The following is a 14,096-nucleotide window of genomic DNA, read 5'->3' on the forward strand; positions in this document are numbered from 1 at the left end:
TTTTGGTAAATGAAAATAAAGGATGCAAGGATAAAGATATATCTCATTTAAATTACACTTCTCCGTGGAACAGAAGAGGTAGCAGTTCCTCCTTCTTTAGATCATAAATACTACTATTGCAATGAAAACATTATTCAACTTCAGAAGATCTGTCTGTTCATCTCTCTCTCCTCTCGCTTTCTCTTTTAACTGTAGCCTTTACATTTATGGTTTTTAATGTAGCTTTGGTAATCTCACAGTTTATTTGGCATGCATTTGATTTTACAATGTGCTTATTAATTAGTTACGCATCATCTTAGATAGGATTCACTGACTTACAAATTTATTACATTTATTAAATAAATAGATAAGGGTTCCTCTCGCACATATGTTCTAGTTATTCCTGACTCTAGGGGCAGTGCTCATCTCTGTTTCAAAGCTGAAGAGCCAGCGCTGTCCGAAGAACATCTCTATAGTCAAGTGGCCGGCATGACTAAACGCTGAAGGCACACAGAACATTGTTACCTTCCCACCAAAGGTGGTCCCTATTTTTCTACTTGCATTTTTACATGCTTTGGAACTGCTAGGTTGGCAAAAGCTGGGACAAATAACAGGAGCTCACTCCATTATCCAGTGCTAGGGATTCGAACCGCTGAACTGCTGACCTTCTGATTGACAAGTTCAGCATCTTAGCCACTGAGATCTATGTATAAATACATATATGCAAAAACCCTCTTAACTAGACCCTCTTTATAATATCTGTTTAAAGACACAGACATATCCTATTATAGCACATCTTAACTCAAAGACATACTCACTGGAATGGGATTGAAAGGTGTCCAAGTCACTTTTCCTCTTAGAAATTTCCTTTGTTAGCTGGGTGTTTTTCTATTAGCCAGGCTCAGAGTTTGCTTTTAGAGATATGTGTCCTCAGAATTACTAGGAATAAAGAAGTCAAAAGAGGAACAAGGAAAGATACGTGCATTTATATCTTTCCCAAACCAGGGACTCAGTCACTGTGCTAGCTTGGGGTTAAGACCAAAGCTACTTAATTCTTAACATACCAAGCCTAGTGGAATTTTTTTTAAAAAAATGCCCAATATTTTCTCTGTTCCACTAAAACGCAACAGCATTATTTTAGAAACCCCCCGATTCAGTTGGGTTTTAGAAATAATAATAACATAACACCCCAGACTTAATAATTGTTGGTAACAAAGACAAAAAAAAGTCTGGGTAGTGAACTTTGTAGCACTTGGACGTAGCAGAACAGATGAGAAAGAATCAGAGAAAAATTACAGAGAGAAAAATTACAAAATATAATAATTTGTAAGTAGAAATAGAAGTACAGTTACTGTGGCAAAAGAAAACAAAAATAGCATTAATATTCACTGCCTGAACACAGACTGACTGCAAACAACAGCATGACAAAGTAGCAACAAGGATGCATTGGAATATCAGCAAGAAATACCATTTGCCTGCAAGCAAGAAGTGGTAGGACCACAAAACAGAGAAAGTAATAGACGGTGAAGACTCTTAAGTGCCCTGGGACTTTGGAATTCAAGCAGGCAACTAACATATAACATATTGATACATGTTGACAAGAAAGATAAAAAAAATATGAATAGTGGATGTTGCAATACAACAGAATAGAGAGGAGAATAGAACTGGAGAAAATCACAAAATACAAAGATCTGCAAATAGAGGTAGGATGGCTATAGAAACAGGAAGTAAAGACAGTACCAATAGGGTACAATCCCTAAAGAATTGGAGCACGACTTGAATACCATTGGCACTGAAAAACTTACCATCTATCAATTGCAAAAGGCAGTTTTCATTGAAGAGCATCTTTCATCGGTGTTAGGTAAGCTCCCCTTTGGGAGAGCGAGTACGTTCAGAGAAGCGTTGTTAGAGTTGTGTTGGAGAACACACAAACCAGCATACAGAGACACTGCAGTTTAAATAGGCTTTTACTTTCATGGAAATAGAGGTATCAGAGTCCATCAAACAGTCCAAGTCATACAATGTCTTTCAGTTAAGGGATAATCCAAATAACATAGTCCAGTGTCATATAATCAGTCCGGTACACAAAGTTTGCTAACAGTTGCAAAACTTACAATAGCTCACAGCACTCAGATCAGATCAGCCAGCATCTAACCAAACAGAGAGAGAGCTAACAGACATTCTGGCTCCCTCTTATGGCCAATTGAGGAAAACAGCAACCAATCACATTTTACAGTATGATTTAAAGAAACAGGTACAGCATTGCTATATGATTTATATATTGCCAACCCAACCGTTAGAATTATATTCCTAACAATCGGGATACCTTTAACACCATCAAACAACATCTTTCTGTCCCAGATCCTTGGAAAAGACTCAATATGTGGATAAAAATACCAAATCCAGTCTTCACCCTATGCTGAGCGTGTGAGACCAACCATAATTTGCTAAACTTGCCATCTGATTCTCAATGAGTGAACAAAATCATCCCCCCCCAATAGCTTTTCAGGGAAACATTTGCATTTCAAGTGTTGGAAAGGCTTGGATGCTTTCTTAATAAGACCTGACAAGTATATAGAGGTGATGAAACCAGAAAGTCAAGCAATGAAACCACAATGTGTGATTCCAATGAAGTATAAATCTGTCAAGAAAAATAAAGAATTGTATTAATTAAATTATATTAACTGTTTCCCAGAAGAATGTTTACTTCATCTTTTAAAACAAAGAAGATTAGAATCCCTTATCATTTGCTATTTTCTATCACTGGGGCAGATTTATGCAGATGTGTTCAGAAAAAGAGTCCTCATGTGGTTTTTAAAAAGTGCCAATTTTTGTTACTGTGATTGAGGTCAGGAGTTCACTGCTGGCACTTTAAGAGAGTGACATGATAATTTCTTGATGAGTTTTTGATATTTCACCTCAGAATTGAAGTCACATTTCTTGCTGCCATAAAGTAAAATAATAAGAAAAGCAAACAAGGGCAGATTTGTCTCCAGAGCATATATTAGAGGCAGAAATGCTTATAAATTATTAACTGGGATATGGGGCGTATTTCATCAGCGCTTCAAGTCTTGGTATTAAGTTTCCTTCTGGGAATTAATAATCATTCAGTAAGCATAAAACTTTAATAATGAGGAGAGTATCTTCTCCCTGACCTTTCAAAACAAAATAGAGCAACTTCTAATTACAGAATTTTGATTTTGAGAATAATGAAGGAATAAATGTAGCAGTAGATGGCAACAGGTTTTCTTGGTTAAGAAATTGAAGTCCATCTTAGAAGGCTGAAAGCCATGTCTGTCCAAATGTTATTGCGGTGTAATATCTGGCATCCCTGATAAGATACTATGGCGGCTAAGATTTATTGTGTTGCATTTACTGTTATTTCAATGACTTGATTATTTATTATTAAATCATTATTAAAAATAAAATTATGCATCATTTATTAAGCTCACCATCACACTTGTGTCGGAAGCATCGAGGTGCTTCCAGGTAGAAAGTATTAGCTGGTGTCATCACTGTTGCTCAGAGGATGACCAGTTGGATGCTCCTTTCAGGAGCTGGAGCAAAGGAAAAGAGCTCACACTGCCTTATGGCAGCACTTGAGTCCTGAATGCAGATTTGTTGCTTGTTAAGCCAGTCCTAACCATGTGAGCCACTGTGCTCCTAATTTATTAAGATTATTTATTATTTTAAATATTATGTTATCATTGAATTAGAGGTTAGGGATATATTGTCACGGAGACAATATATCTATGTGGTTGCTAGGAATCAAAAACAATTTGATGGTACTCCATCAGTCAGTCAGTCAACCAATCAATCAATTAAAAAGACTTATTGCAGTCATTGATCATTACATGCATCCTTCTTTCTTCCAGGAATGGAAGGTGGCAAATACCAAAACTCTCTGTGCTCCTGAGCACAGTAGTGCTTTAAGGTAGCTCAGAGTGAGAGATAGTAACTGTTTGAAGACTCTCAAGTAATTTCCATGGCCAAATAAAGGATTAAACCTGGGTCTCCTTTGTTCTGTTCTAATATTTTTACCATATCTGTCTACACTGAGGTCCATCAGCATATTCTCCATATAGAATGGTGAAATGGAATCTGGTAATATGATCTGCAACTTTGATCATTTTAATTAGATAATTGTATCACCTGATCCTAGTATCTCCAAGCAAGTGCTTACGTTAGCTGAGAAGATTCCTGTGCATAGGCTGTTTATCAATAAATCATTTTAATTGGAACTTTCATGTGTGGAGGTCTTTCATGCCTGACCTTTTGCCTGGTTGCATTGGCAGGGAGAGAAAAAGAGAGAGAGAGAGGGAGGGAGGGAGGGAGGGAGGGAGAAAGATAAATGGAGGGAGAGGTCTAGAGGGAGGGAGGGAGAAAGATAAATGGAGGGAGAGGTCTACCATTACGAGTGACACCCCCCCCATTATGATTTAGACATTAATTTGGATTTTATCATGGCATAATCCTTCCTAATAGGAAGAGTTTGTATTCTGAATTTACTCAGTTTCATGAGTCAACATGTTACTTTATGCTTTTATAATGTATTTGAATCAAATAATGATGTATTGCAGGTGAACAGGTCCTTCCTTTAACACAATCAAACAAAAATATTTGCTTATCCCAGGTCCTTGAGAAGTACTTGATAGGTAAATAAAAATGCCCAAATAGGTTAAACATCTAGCTGATTGTGCAACCAACCATAATAACAACTGTTTACGTTTATATTTTAATTGATTGTCAACCACTTTGAGAAAATAAAAACAAAAATGAATACATTAAATAAATGCTCATTGCTCAGCTTGTATGTGCTATGCAAATGGTTAGCTTTTCAGTTTTTGTAACAGGCTATTTTAAAAAGTTAAGGTTTTGTATCTTTTCTGTCCTTAACTCTTCCTAATCTCATCTGTTGAATGCACAGGAGGCAATTTCTCTACTGATAAAGATCTTGCAGAAAAAATCCAATCACTAACAGCTGAAAGAGACCACCTGAAAGGGCTTCTCAATGAATGGTCAACTCTGAATGCCAAAAATATCCAAAAGCTGGAGAGAGCGAAAGAACGTTACAAGAGACTGAAGGAAGAAATGGAGCAAGAGGAGTTTGTATTTGGTGAGTAGAGCAATTTGCCAGCTGTTGGGATGACAGAGGTCTGTCATTTTTACACAGGAGGACATCCAGTGTTCTGCTTCATTTGACAAGCAATAATGTAATTTATATGATGTTTTAAACAAAGATCTCCGATGGGCAATTCTTTCAGGAACTTTGATTTACACCACATATTAAGGGCTGTCAGCTTCTGTCCCTGTCATTCATGAGTGATGTTTTTTGTTGTCGCTTGCTTTGGATATGGGGGTTTTAGATAAAACAATAAAAGGTCATACAAACTAAAAACAAAAAAAGGAAAGAAAAAAGATTGGAAGAAAGCAAATAAACAAATAAAAAGAACACCCTCCCCAGAAAGGATCTTTCCACCAACATCACAATCTATAAACAATTTCAGAATCTCTTTATCTCCTCTTAATTAACAAATATAAAACTCATCATCTATAACCCATTTTTTAACAATAGGGAAATCAAATAAGCAAAGCCTTCTCCAATCCAATTATCAGCAAAAGTCTAAACAGAGTTCTAAAAGAGGGTCATTTTGATCTAGTGGTTAAAGCACCAGGTAGAAAATGAGAATGTGAATTCAGGTTCTGCCTTAAGCCATGAAAGCCAATCTTGGGCCAATCACTCTCTCTCAGCCCAACTCACTTCACAGAGTTGTTTTTGTGTGGAAAATAGAAGAAGGAAGGCCTATTGGATATGTTCTCTGCCTTGGGTTATTTATAAAAGTAATAAAGGCAGGAAACAAACAAACAAACAAAATGAATGAATGAATGAATGAATGAATGAAATATTAGACACACACAACCCCAACTCAACATTTCATATGTCAATTCTTAGCATAAGCCAAACCACATTAAAAGTCATAGAATGGTCTCAATATTCTGGTGTAAAAAAACAACTCAACTCAATTCAACTCAACTTTAACATAGCAAAGGGAGACCATTTGTTCTTTAAAAAGTCAAGTTCTAATATACAACATTTTTATTCCAAATGCCAATTCCAAAGAAAATCATCCCAAATAGCAGCATTCAAGTAAACATCCCATATTTCAACTTTAAACTATAAACAAATCCACATTTTGCAAATATAAAATAATCCATGTGTCCTAATCTAAAAAAAATGACATATCAAGGAGAGATAATTCCTTCTTTAAAAAGAATAAGTTCTCAAAACTTCTTTACTTTAAGTAAAAAGGCAGATACATAGTCAGTTTAAATGTTATAAAATTAGGATTCATAAATTAACTGAAGGAGAAAATTCTTGAATGCCATATTACATGTAATCAAAAATTGTATGCTACATTTTTCCAGTCAAGATATCAGCAAATCCAAGTAGCCAATTATGAATTTTGGTATTTTTGTGGGATTGTGGACTGGTGTATAGTCTAAAGCACAGGTGTCAAACTCACAGCATCATGTTGCCATCACATGTTGTTTCGCTACATTTTTCCCATTCCTGGAGCTGGTGTGGGCGTGGCCTGCACATGGCCTGCATTTGGCCTGTGGGCTGCCAGTTTGACACCCCTGGCCTAGAGGGATTTTTTTTGAGTGGAATACAGCAGAGCTCACTGCCAAATGTGGCATGGACAGTAATTCTGTTAAGCAAAGAGTTCATGCTTTCAGATATTTTCAAAATTTGAAGTCAAACCATAAATTAAATTCTTCTTTGTTCTTGGATTTTATGAGCAGCAGGTTGAGGAAAAAGCAACTAGTTGATTGATTACGAAAAGAGATAACATGATGTTAAATGCCTTTGTATATGTGTGCCAAAATACAGAATCATTCTTCTCCAGTTTTCATATAAATATGTGGGTGGGTAAAGTTGTATATATTGTTATATACATAATTTTAGGGAAGCAATAAAATTTTCCCATGCTTAAAATCTGAATATATAGACGAACAGCACTGTTTTAAGATTAACATTGAGATTAGGCTTGCAAAAAATGTTAAATATAAACTGCCCAGAGATACTGGGAGTCAAGTGATATATAAATTTAATGAATTGTTGTTACTATTAGTTAAATCTTTGCTAGTAAAAAAAAGTTTGGCATTTTCTGCAAAAACATACCCTCCACAGATTTTTTTCTTGACAATATCCTTCTGACTACACTTCTGAATGCCTCTTAAAGGTAGATCTCAAGGGTATCCCCATTTCTAAAATAAATGCTCATTAACTCAGTTTCCTATTTTAAAAACTATAGGATTGCACTCCCAAATTGGTTTAGAAAGTTGGGGTATTGTGTACAACTATTTCGGAGGAACTTTCTAGACATTGTTGGCTTTTTAAAAAACTCTCATCATCCTTTGACAATTAGAGTATATACCAGTTGCAGAATACACATCTGTGAATGTCCTTTTTTAAAAAAATGAACCTTGAATTCCTTACCAATCTCAATAATAATAATAATAATCTGAATCTGTTGCCTTGTATAATAAAGTGCAATGGAGCACAAAATGCTGCAAGCAATATAAATAATTAAAGTATGTGATTTCCTTCCCCACCCCCACCTCCCTTTTCACTTTTGCTCTCATCTATAGCACGTCTTTCTGTAGGCTACAGTAATTTGTTTTTGATCTAATTATATGAAATGTATAACAATAAATTTAGTGAAAACATGCCTCAGGATTGTAAACACTGACACTTTTTACCATATGCCAATGTCATTTTAACACAGTTGAGTTTTACTTTTTTTTTTTTTTTTAAATCCTTTTAATGGGGATCTTTCTTGGAATTCCATTTTCCCCTTTATTAAGGATTTCTAAAGATTTGGTACGTCTTTGCTTTTGTTCATTTTTTTGTTTTAAGGCACCGCTATATCCTCTGTAACTGTCATAGCTTCTAGGTGACTGCTAAAAGATTTCTGAAAGGTAGTATTTTAACTTTATATTGGCTTTCTAAATTAAACTAGGATAGTGCACATAACACTACAGGTAGTCCTTGACTTGCAACAGTTCATTTAGTAACTGTTCAAAGTTACAACAGCACTGAAAAAAAAAAGTGACTTAGGTCATTTTTCAAACTTGTGACCGTCAGAGCATCCCCATGGTATCGCAATTTACATTTGGGTGCTTGACAACTGGCTCACATTTATCACAGTGATCCCCTTTTGAGACCTTAGGATGAGCAAAGTCAACGGGGAAGCCAGATTCACTTAACAACCGTGTTACTAATTTAAGAACTGCAACGATTCACTTAACTAACGTGGCAAGAAAAGTCTTACAATAGGGCAAAACTCACTTCACAAATTTCTCTCTTAGCGACATAAATTTTGGGCTCAATTGTGGTTATACGTTGAGGACTACCTGTACACTGTGCACTGTATATTGATTTGCCTCCAGGTCCAATTCAAACTGTTGGTTATCACAACAAGAAGTATATTTGCCTTTATTTGCTGGTTATTGCCTTTAAAACCCAGCATGGCATGGTTTTAAGCTGATCCACCCCAATTCTGCAGCCAGCTGCAGGCCTTGTTGGTCAGGGAATTTCAGCTGGTAGTAAAAGGAGAACCTTTTCTGCCATGGCTCCAGCTCTTAGAAATATTTTACTGCCTGAGGTGAAGTTGGCCACCACCCTTTTGGCCTTCTGGGAATACATAAAAACCTGGCTCCACCAGGTGTCTTGGTATCTTGAGGGGGGTGCTCTATGTTAGAGGTTGGCTGGTGGGTCAGCAGGGAAGATGGGTACAGCACTGTACCAATCTTGGCTTATGTTTTTTTTAATCTTTGTATCTAATGTCTTTAAATATATTTATGGTTTTAATTGTAAGCCACCAAAAGCTGCTTTGCAATGTGGGATGGGGGGCATATACATTCAATAAATGAATAAACAAATACCTTCATTTGTGTCAGGCAGATGGGAACTGTAGCCTTTCAAATGTGGCTGGACTATTTCTGGATTGAACTCCTACTTCTGAAGTCAAGTATATCTGAGTTGTTTTTATATGGCGGTAGCCGATAACTTGATATTGCCCAGGTATTTATTTATAGGGGGAAAATGTTCGGACCAAATATAATTTCTAATCTTGGATTTTTGCCCTTAGAGGAGGGAGCCCCTTTGTGGAGTACTGTGAAGCTGTTACCATGGCAACTCCACTGTGATGTACAGTAGAAGCCATTTTACGACAGTACAGTAAAGCCATTTAAAGGCGCAACAGGCTGTATTTTAACAGAACACACACCCTAAGGGGGGTTAGTAGTGTCTTACTCCAACAGTATTTGTCTCCAGAGAGTAAGTCATCTGTGTACTAAGTTTGGTTGAAATTGCTCAAGGCGTTCCAGAGTTATGCTGGAACATACACACATACAGCCGTTTTTATATATATAGATTACTGCGAACCATTGTAGAAGTTGTAGAGTATTTGGCAACGATTACTTTCTACCTGTCTAGTAATGAACTCTCCTTAATAAATTGTGACATAGTCAAATACCCTGCCTTTCAGCAGACTTATAAAGCTGATAAACTATAGAACTCATCAACAAATAAAATGTAGTAGCATGTGATAATATCTGTATACACCCTTTATCATATTCAGGTTTGCCCGGGGCTAGTTTGATAATCTGTGTTTTGTGTAATGTGAATTAAAGGATCAGCACAAGAGATGCTTGGATGCTAAGTTTTCCCAACATTCAGAGGGCTGGAAATTCTTCACAAATCTTAATAAAGATTGTTTAACCTCTTAATACAAGTCACAGTATTAATTATAAATTTACTCAATATGGAGTTGCACACGTTTCCTAATTTTGGCATAAAGATAGTTTAATAGTTCTTACGATCAGTGTAGACAATCCGTAATGTATACCCATAATGAATGAATTATTCATGTAATGAAAGATAAAAATTAATATATAATCCAACAATTCATTTTTCAATATTACTCCATTTTGTAATTTAAATACTTCATTTTTGGACTAAGCTGAAGTCTCTCTTAAATTGTGCTTGATTTTCATTGAGTACATGGATCTGTCCACATTTTCTTGGCCAAAATGCAGAAGTGGGTTTTATTTTTTGTTTGTTCAATTTTTTATATATAGCTGCATAATATCATACACAGACATGCACACACACGCCTACAACAAAATCAATTTAAACATATTAAAAGGACTAAAAACTATTAAATATAAGAATGTTATCTGTGAGAGTGCAATTCAATTTACTAACAACATAGACATTTAGTAGGTTTTACCTCACCACTACAGGATCCATAGGCAAGATAGGCAAAGCCAAGTATCTTCAGGCCTTACAAAATGGCCAGAAGGGTAGGTATCAATCTAAGTTGTGGGGGACTGACATTCCAATACATGTTTTCCATAGCCTTGTATTTAATTCCCAATCTTGTCGACAGCTCAGAATTTTGTGGTGGTCTCTCAGTTAATTCTTAATCAGGACAGATCCTGGTCCCATCCAAAAGACCTTGATTTGCCCCGCTGCCTTTTATGCTTGAGTTGACTTGGTTTGCCAAGCAGCCTTCATTCATGAGTTGAAGCACCCTTTTGGAAGCGAAGCTGAGATGTTCCAATCCTTGATGCAGCTGCTTTGAGGTCCTGCCAAAGTCATGCCTATGCATGCACAGAAGCTCTTTCTAAAAAGATGACTGATGAGGAAACCTGGTGACTGTTTTGTTGAATGATGTTAAAACATCCTCTCCGTGACAATTCCTTCATCACCTGCAATTCTTTAGATTGGCTTTGATGGCACCTCACTCCACTGATGGGTTGGTTATTGTATTTTATGAAGTATATGCCAAATTGCAAAAAAAAAAAAAAAAGCTTAACATAAATTTTAAAAAACTGTCATCTTTCTACAGAGGATCAAAAACAAAATATGCATGGGTCCATTACTGAATGCATTTTAGTTGTTTCAAAAAAGAATGTTTGCAAGTAATTTGTATATTTACTACAATGTTCCCTTTCGCAGCCTGCATACAAAATAACCGAAGTATTTAAAAACCCTAGGTAATAAAATGAATCAATTCTTGTGAAAAGAAGAAATAGTTAAAATATATAGAACTATGAACACATAATTTTCAGCACACAGTAGCAGAAGTTTGAGCTAAGCCTGACTTGATAGTACAAGGCTACAAAAAGGATAACATTACTGGGACAAATAATATCCCATCAGAATTATTTCCCATTACAGCATTTCAAAATTGCAAGATTTTGCTGTATAGACATATACTTTGAGGTTCCCAGAGACACCTGTAGTTTTCAGTGTTGACTGCAGAGGTGGTATTCAGGAGGTTCTGACCAGTTGTGGAGAACCGGTAGCGGAAATTTTGAGTAGTTCAGAGAACCGGTAAATACCACCTCTGACTTTCCCCGCCTCCATCTATTCTCTGCTTCCCGAGCCTCAGCTGATCGGGAAGAAATGCAGTATCCTTCCCCTGGAATAGGAAGGGAATGGAGATTTTACAGTATCCTTCCCCTGCCATGCCCACCAAGCTATGCCCACCAAACCATGCCACACCCACCAAGACAAGCCCACAGAACCAGTAGTTAACATTTTTGAATCCCTCCACTGGTTGACTGCTATTGACAAATGTAGTCAAACCATCAAGATGATCTACATGCCCTCAGAATACAAAGATGCAGTGATGAAAAGAATATAGAAGATTGAAAAAAGGTCTCAAACTCCACTGAATTCTGATAATTTTATTGAGAGAAAAGCAAGTCTTGAAAGTGTTACCTGATTCAAAAGATATTCAAATGCATGTCTATACATCAAAGATCAGAATCGTGCAAGCTATGGTATTCCTGGTGACACTATGGAAATTGACTTTAAAGAAACATGAAAGGAAGAATATTGATGCTTTTGAACTTTGATGTTGGAGAAGACTCCTGAGAATATTGGGGACAGCAAAAAACAAACAAACCCCAAACCAATGGATTATTGAACAAATCAACGCAGTGTTCTCACTCAAGGCACAAATGTCCAGGCCCAGATTATACCATTTCAAAGATCCAACTCTTTGGAAAGGGCTCTAATCAGAGGTGGGTTCCTACCGGTTCAGACCAGTTTGGCCGAATCAGTAGTGGTTTGGTGGCCTGGGTTGCTGGAACCGGCAGCGACCCAGGTTTTCCATGCCTCCAAACTCATATGGCGACGCCATCATTATTTTCGGTTCTGCACATGGGCAGAACAATTCAACAATTTTCTTTGCCCAAATTCATGTTTTCTTTTTTTAACCTTTTACACATGCACAGACCTATTTTTGTGCAAATGCGCCCATGCACACACATTTTTGCACACACCAAACTGGCAGTAATGCCAGCAGCAACCCACCCCTGGCTCTAATGCTTAAAAAGGTGAAAGGAAAGAGAAGAAGAGGAGAAGCAGCAGTGAGGTGGGCAGACTTGATTACAGCAGCAAGAAGTGCAGCATTGGGAGGTTTGAAATAACAGGCACAGATTTCTACGTGGTCGCTAAGAGTCGAAAATGACTAGATGGCACATAATCAATGAACGGAGTGAAAGCAAAATTTGCTTTTCTGCTGCTTATTCTTACATTGATAGAAGGAGGCAGAAGTCAAGGGCAGAGATTTAATCACATAATAATCAGGGCTGGAATTTAAAATGGGGCACATCATTAGTATGTTAATTAGTTTTTTCTTTCCTTGCCAGCTGCTAAGCTTGCAGAAGTAGCACAGAGAAGTGGCTTAGCAAATATATTTATCCTTTGATCTGTGTATGCCTTGCAGTGGAAAAAAACCTGTGGTATATTTGGAATGTTTTACTTCCTTTTGAATAAGTATGATCTGAGCTTATGCTTTAAAGATCCCAAAGCAGACGGTACATGCAATTAAGCCCTTAATGTCAATTGCATGTGAATTGTCCATTTTCTCCTGCCATAACCCCACCTTCTGATTTTATTTCGGTTGCTCTCAAGGTTTATCGGTGATTGCTCACACTGAAGTTAAAGAATGTACATGGGATATTCCCTAATATAATTATTTCAATGTGGAACAGAAAACTTATTGAACTCTATTCTTGAGTTGTTTCCAAGCATGCAAAGGGGTCTCCTTGTTTCTTCAATACAGTTAACATAGAAGAAGCAAGTTAAAAAAATATTTCTATGGCAGCTTAAGAGCAAATTGAAATATTATAAATTCAGGAGCAACATCATTCCGCCAAGAAATTAAAATATGCAGGAAGCAACTAAATGTAAAATATGGTTCAGTCTTTCAGAATATGCTGATGTTACCTGAAATTACCTTTCTTTCCAGAAAACATGGTGTTTCTGAAAATGCCACTGGAGAACTGCTGAACTAGAATGCCTTGCTGCTATTCTGTTCTCCCACCACCTGCATTATATTAACTTTGGCAAATCCAGCATTGGTGTGCACACCATACTTTGTTCTGGAGGAGTATTATAGGGTCAGGCTATTGTAGCAAAAATGTTGGTAGAGTCAGCTAGGTAAAAGTAAAGGTTCCCCTCGCACACATGTGCTGGTTGTTTCCAACTCTAGAGGGCGGTGCTCATCTCCGTTTCAAAGAGCCAGCACTGTCCGAAGACATCTCCATGGTCATGTGGCTGACATGACTAAACACTGAAGGCGCATTGAACGTTGTTACCTTCCCATCAAGGATGGTTCCTATTTTTCTACTTGCTTTTTTACATGCTTTTGAACTGCTAGGTTGGCAGAAGCTGGGACCAATAATGGGAACTCATTCTGTTCCGCAGCACTAGGGTTTCGAACCGCTGAACTGCTGACCTTTCTGATCAACAAGCTCAGCATCTTAACCATTGAGCCACTGTGTCCCTAGGTTCAGTTATTCTGCCTTAATTAAAGTGGTCAGAGTTGGAAGGATTTTCTTAATTTGCGGTATCCTAGATTTTACCAGAGGCTATTTTAACAATAAAGCCTAGCTGGAGCAGGAGTGTTGAAATCAAATATCAGCTTTGAAGAGCACAGCAAACACACAGTTGACCCTACTTTGGAGAAAATTATTCTGTTTCTGTGTAAATGTTTTCTGTCCATACTGGCATATATGTATAGGACTTCCAA

At 37.0% G+C, this 14,096-nt stretch overlaps 1 protein-coding gene across 1 annotated transcript in view; it reads left to right on the forward strand.

Moving 5' to 3' along the window:
- The window catches only part of DISC1 (DISC1 scaffold protein), a 167,036-nt gene that overhangs the window by 59,164 nt on the left and 93,776 nt on the right, over nt 1-14,096 (forward strand). Inside the window, exon 9 of the mRNA XM_032214918.1 lies at nt 4,907-5,095. Within this exon, the coding sequence (XP_032070809.1) occupies nt 4,907-5,095 (189 nt within the window). The remainder of the gene's footprint in view (nt 1-4,906; nt 5,096-14,096) is intronic.

The sequence above is a fragment of the Thamnophis elegans genome, chromosome 4 (genome assembly GCF_009769535.1).
Source record: "Thamnophis elegans isolate rThaEle1 chromosome 4, rThaEle1.pri, whole genome shotgun sequence".
Taxonomy (NCBI): Eukaryota; Metazoa; Chordata; class Lepidosauria; order Squamata; family Colubridae; genus Thamnophis; species Thamnophis elegans.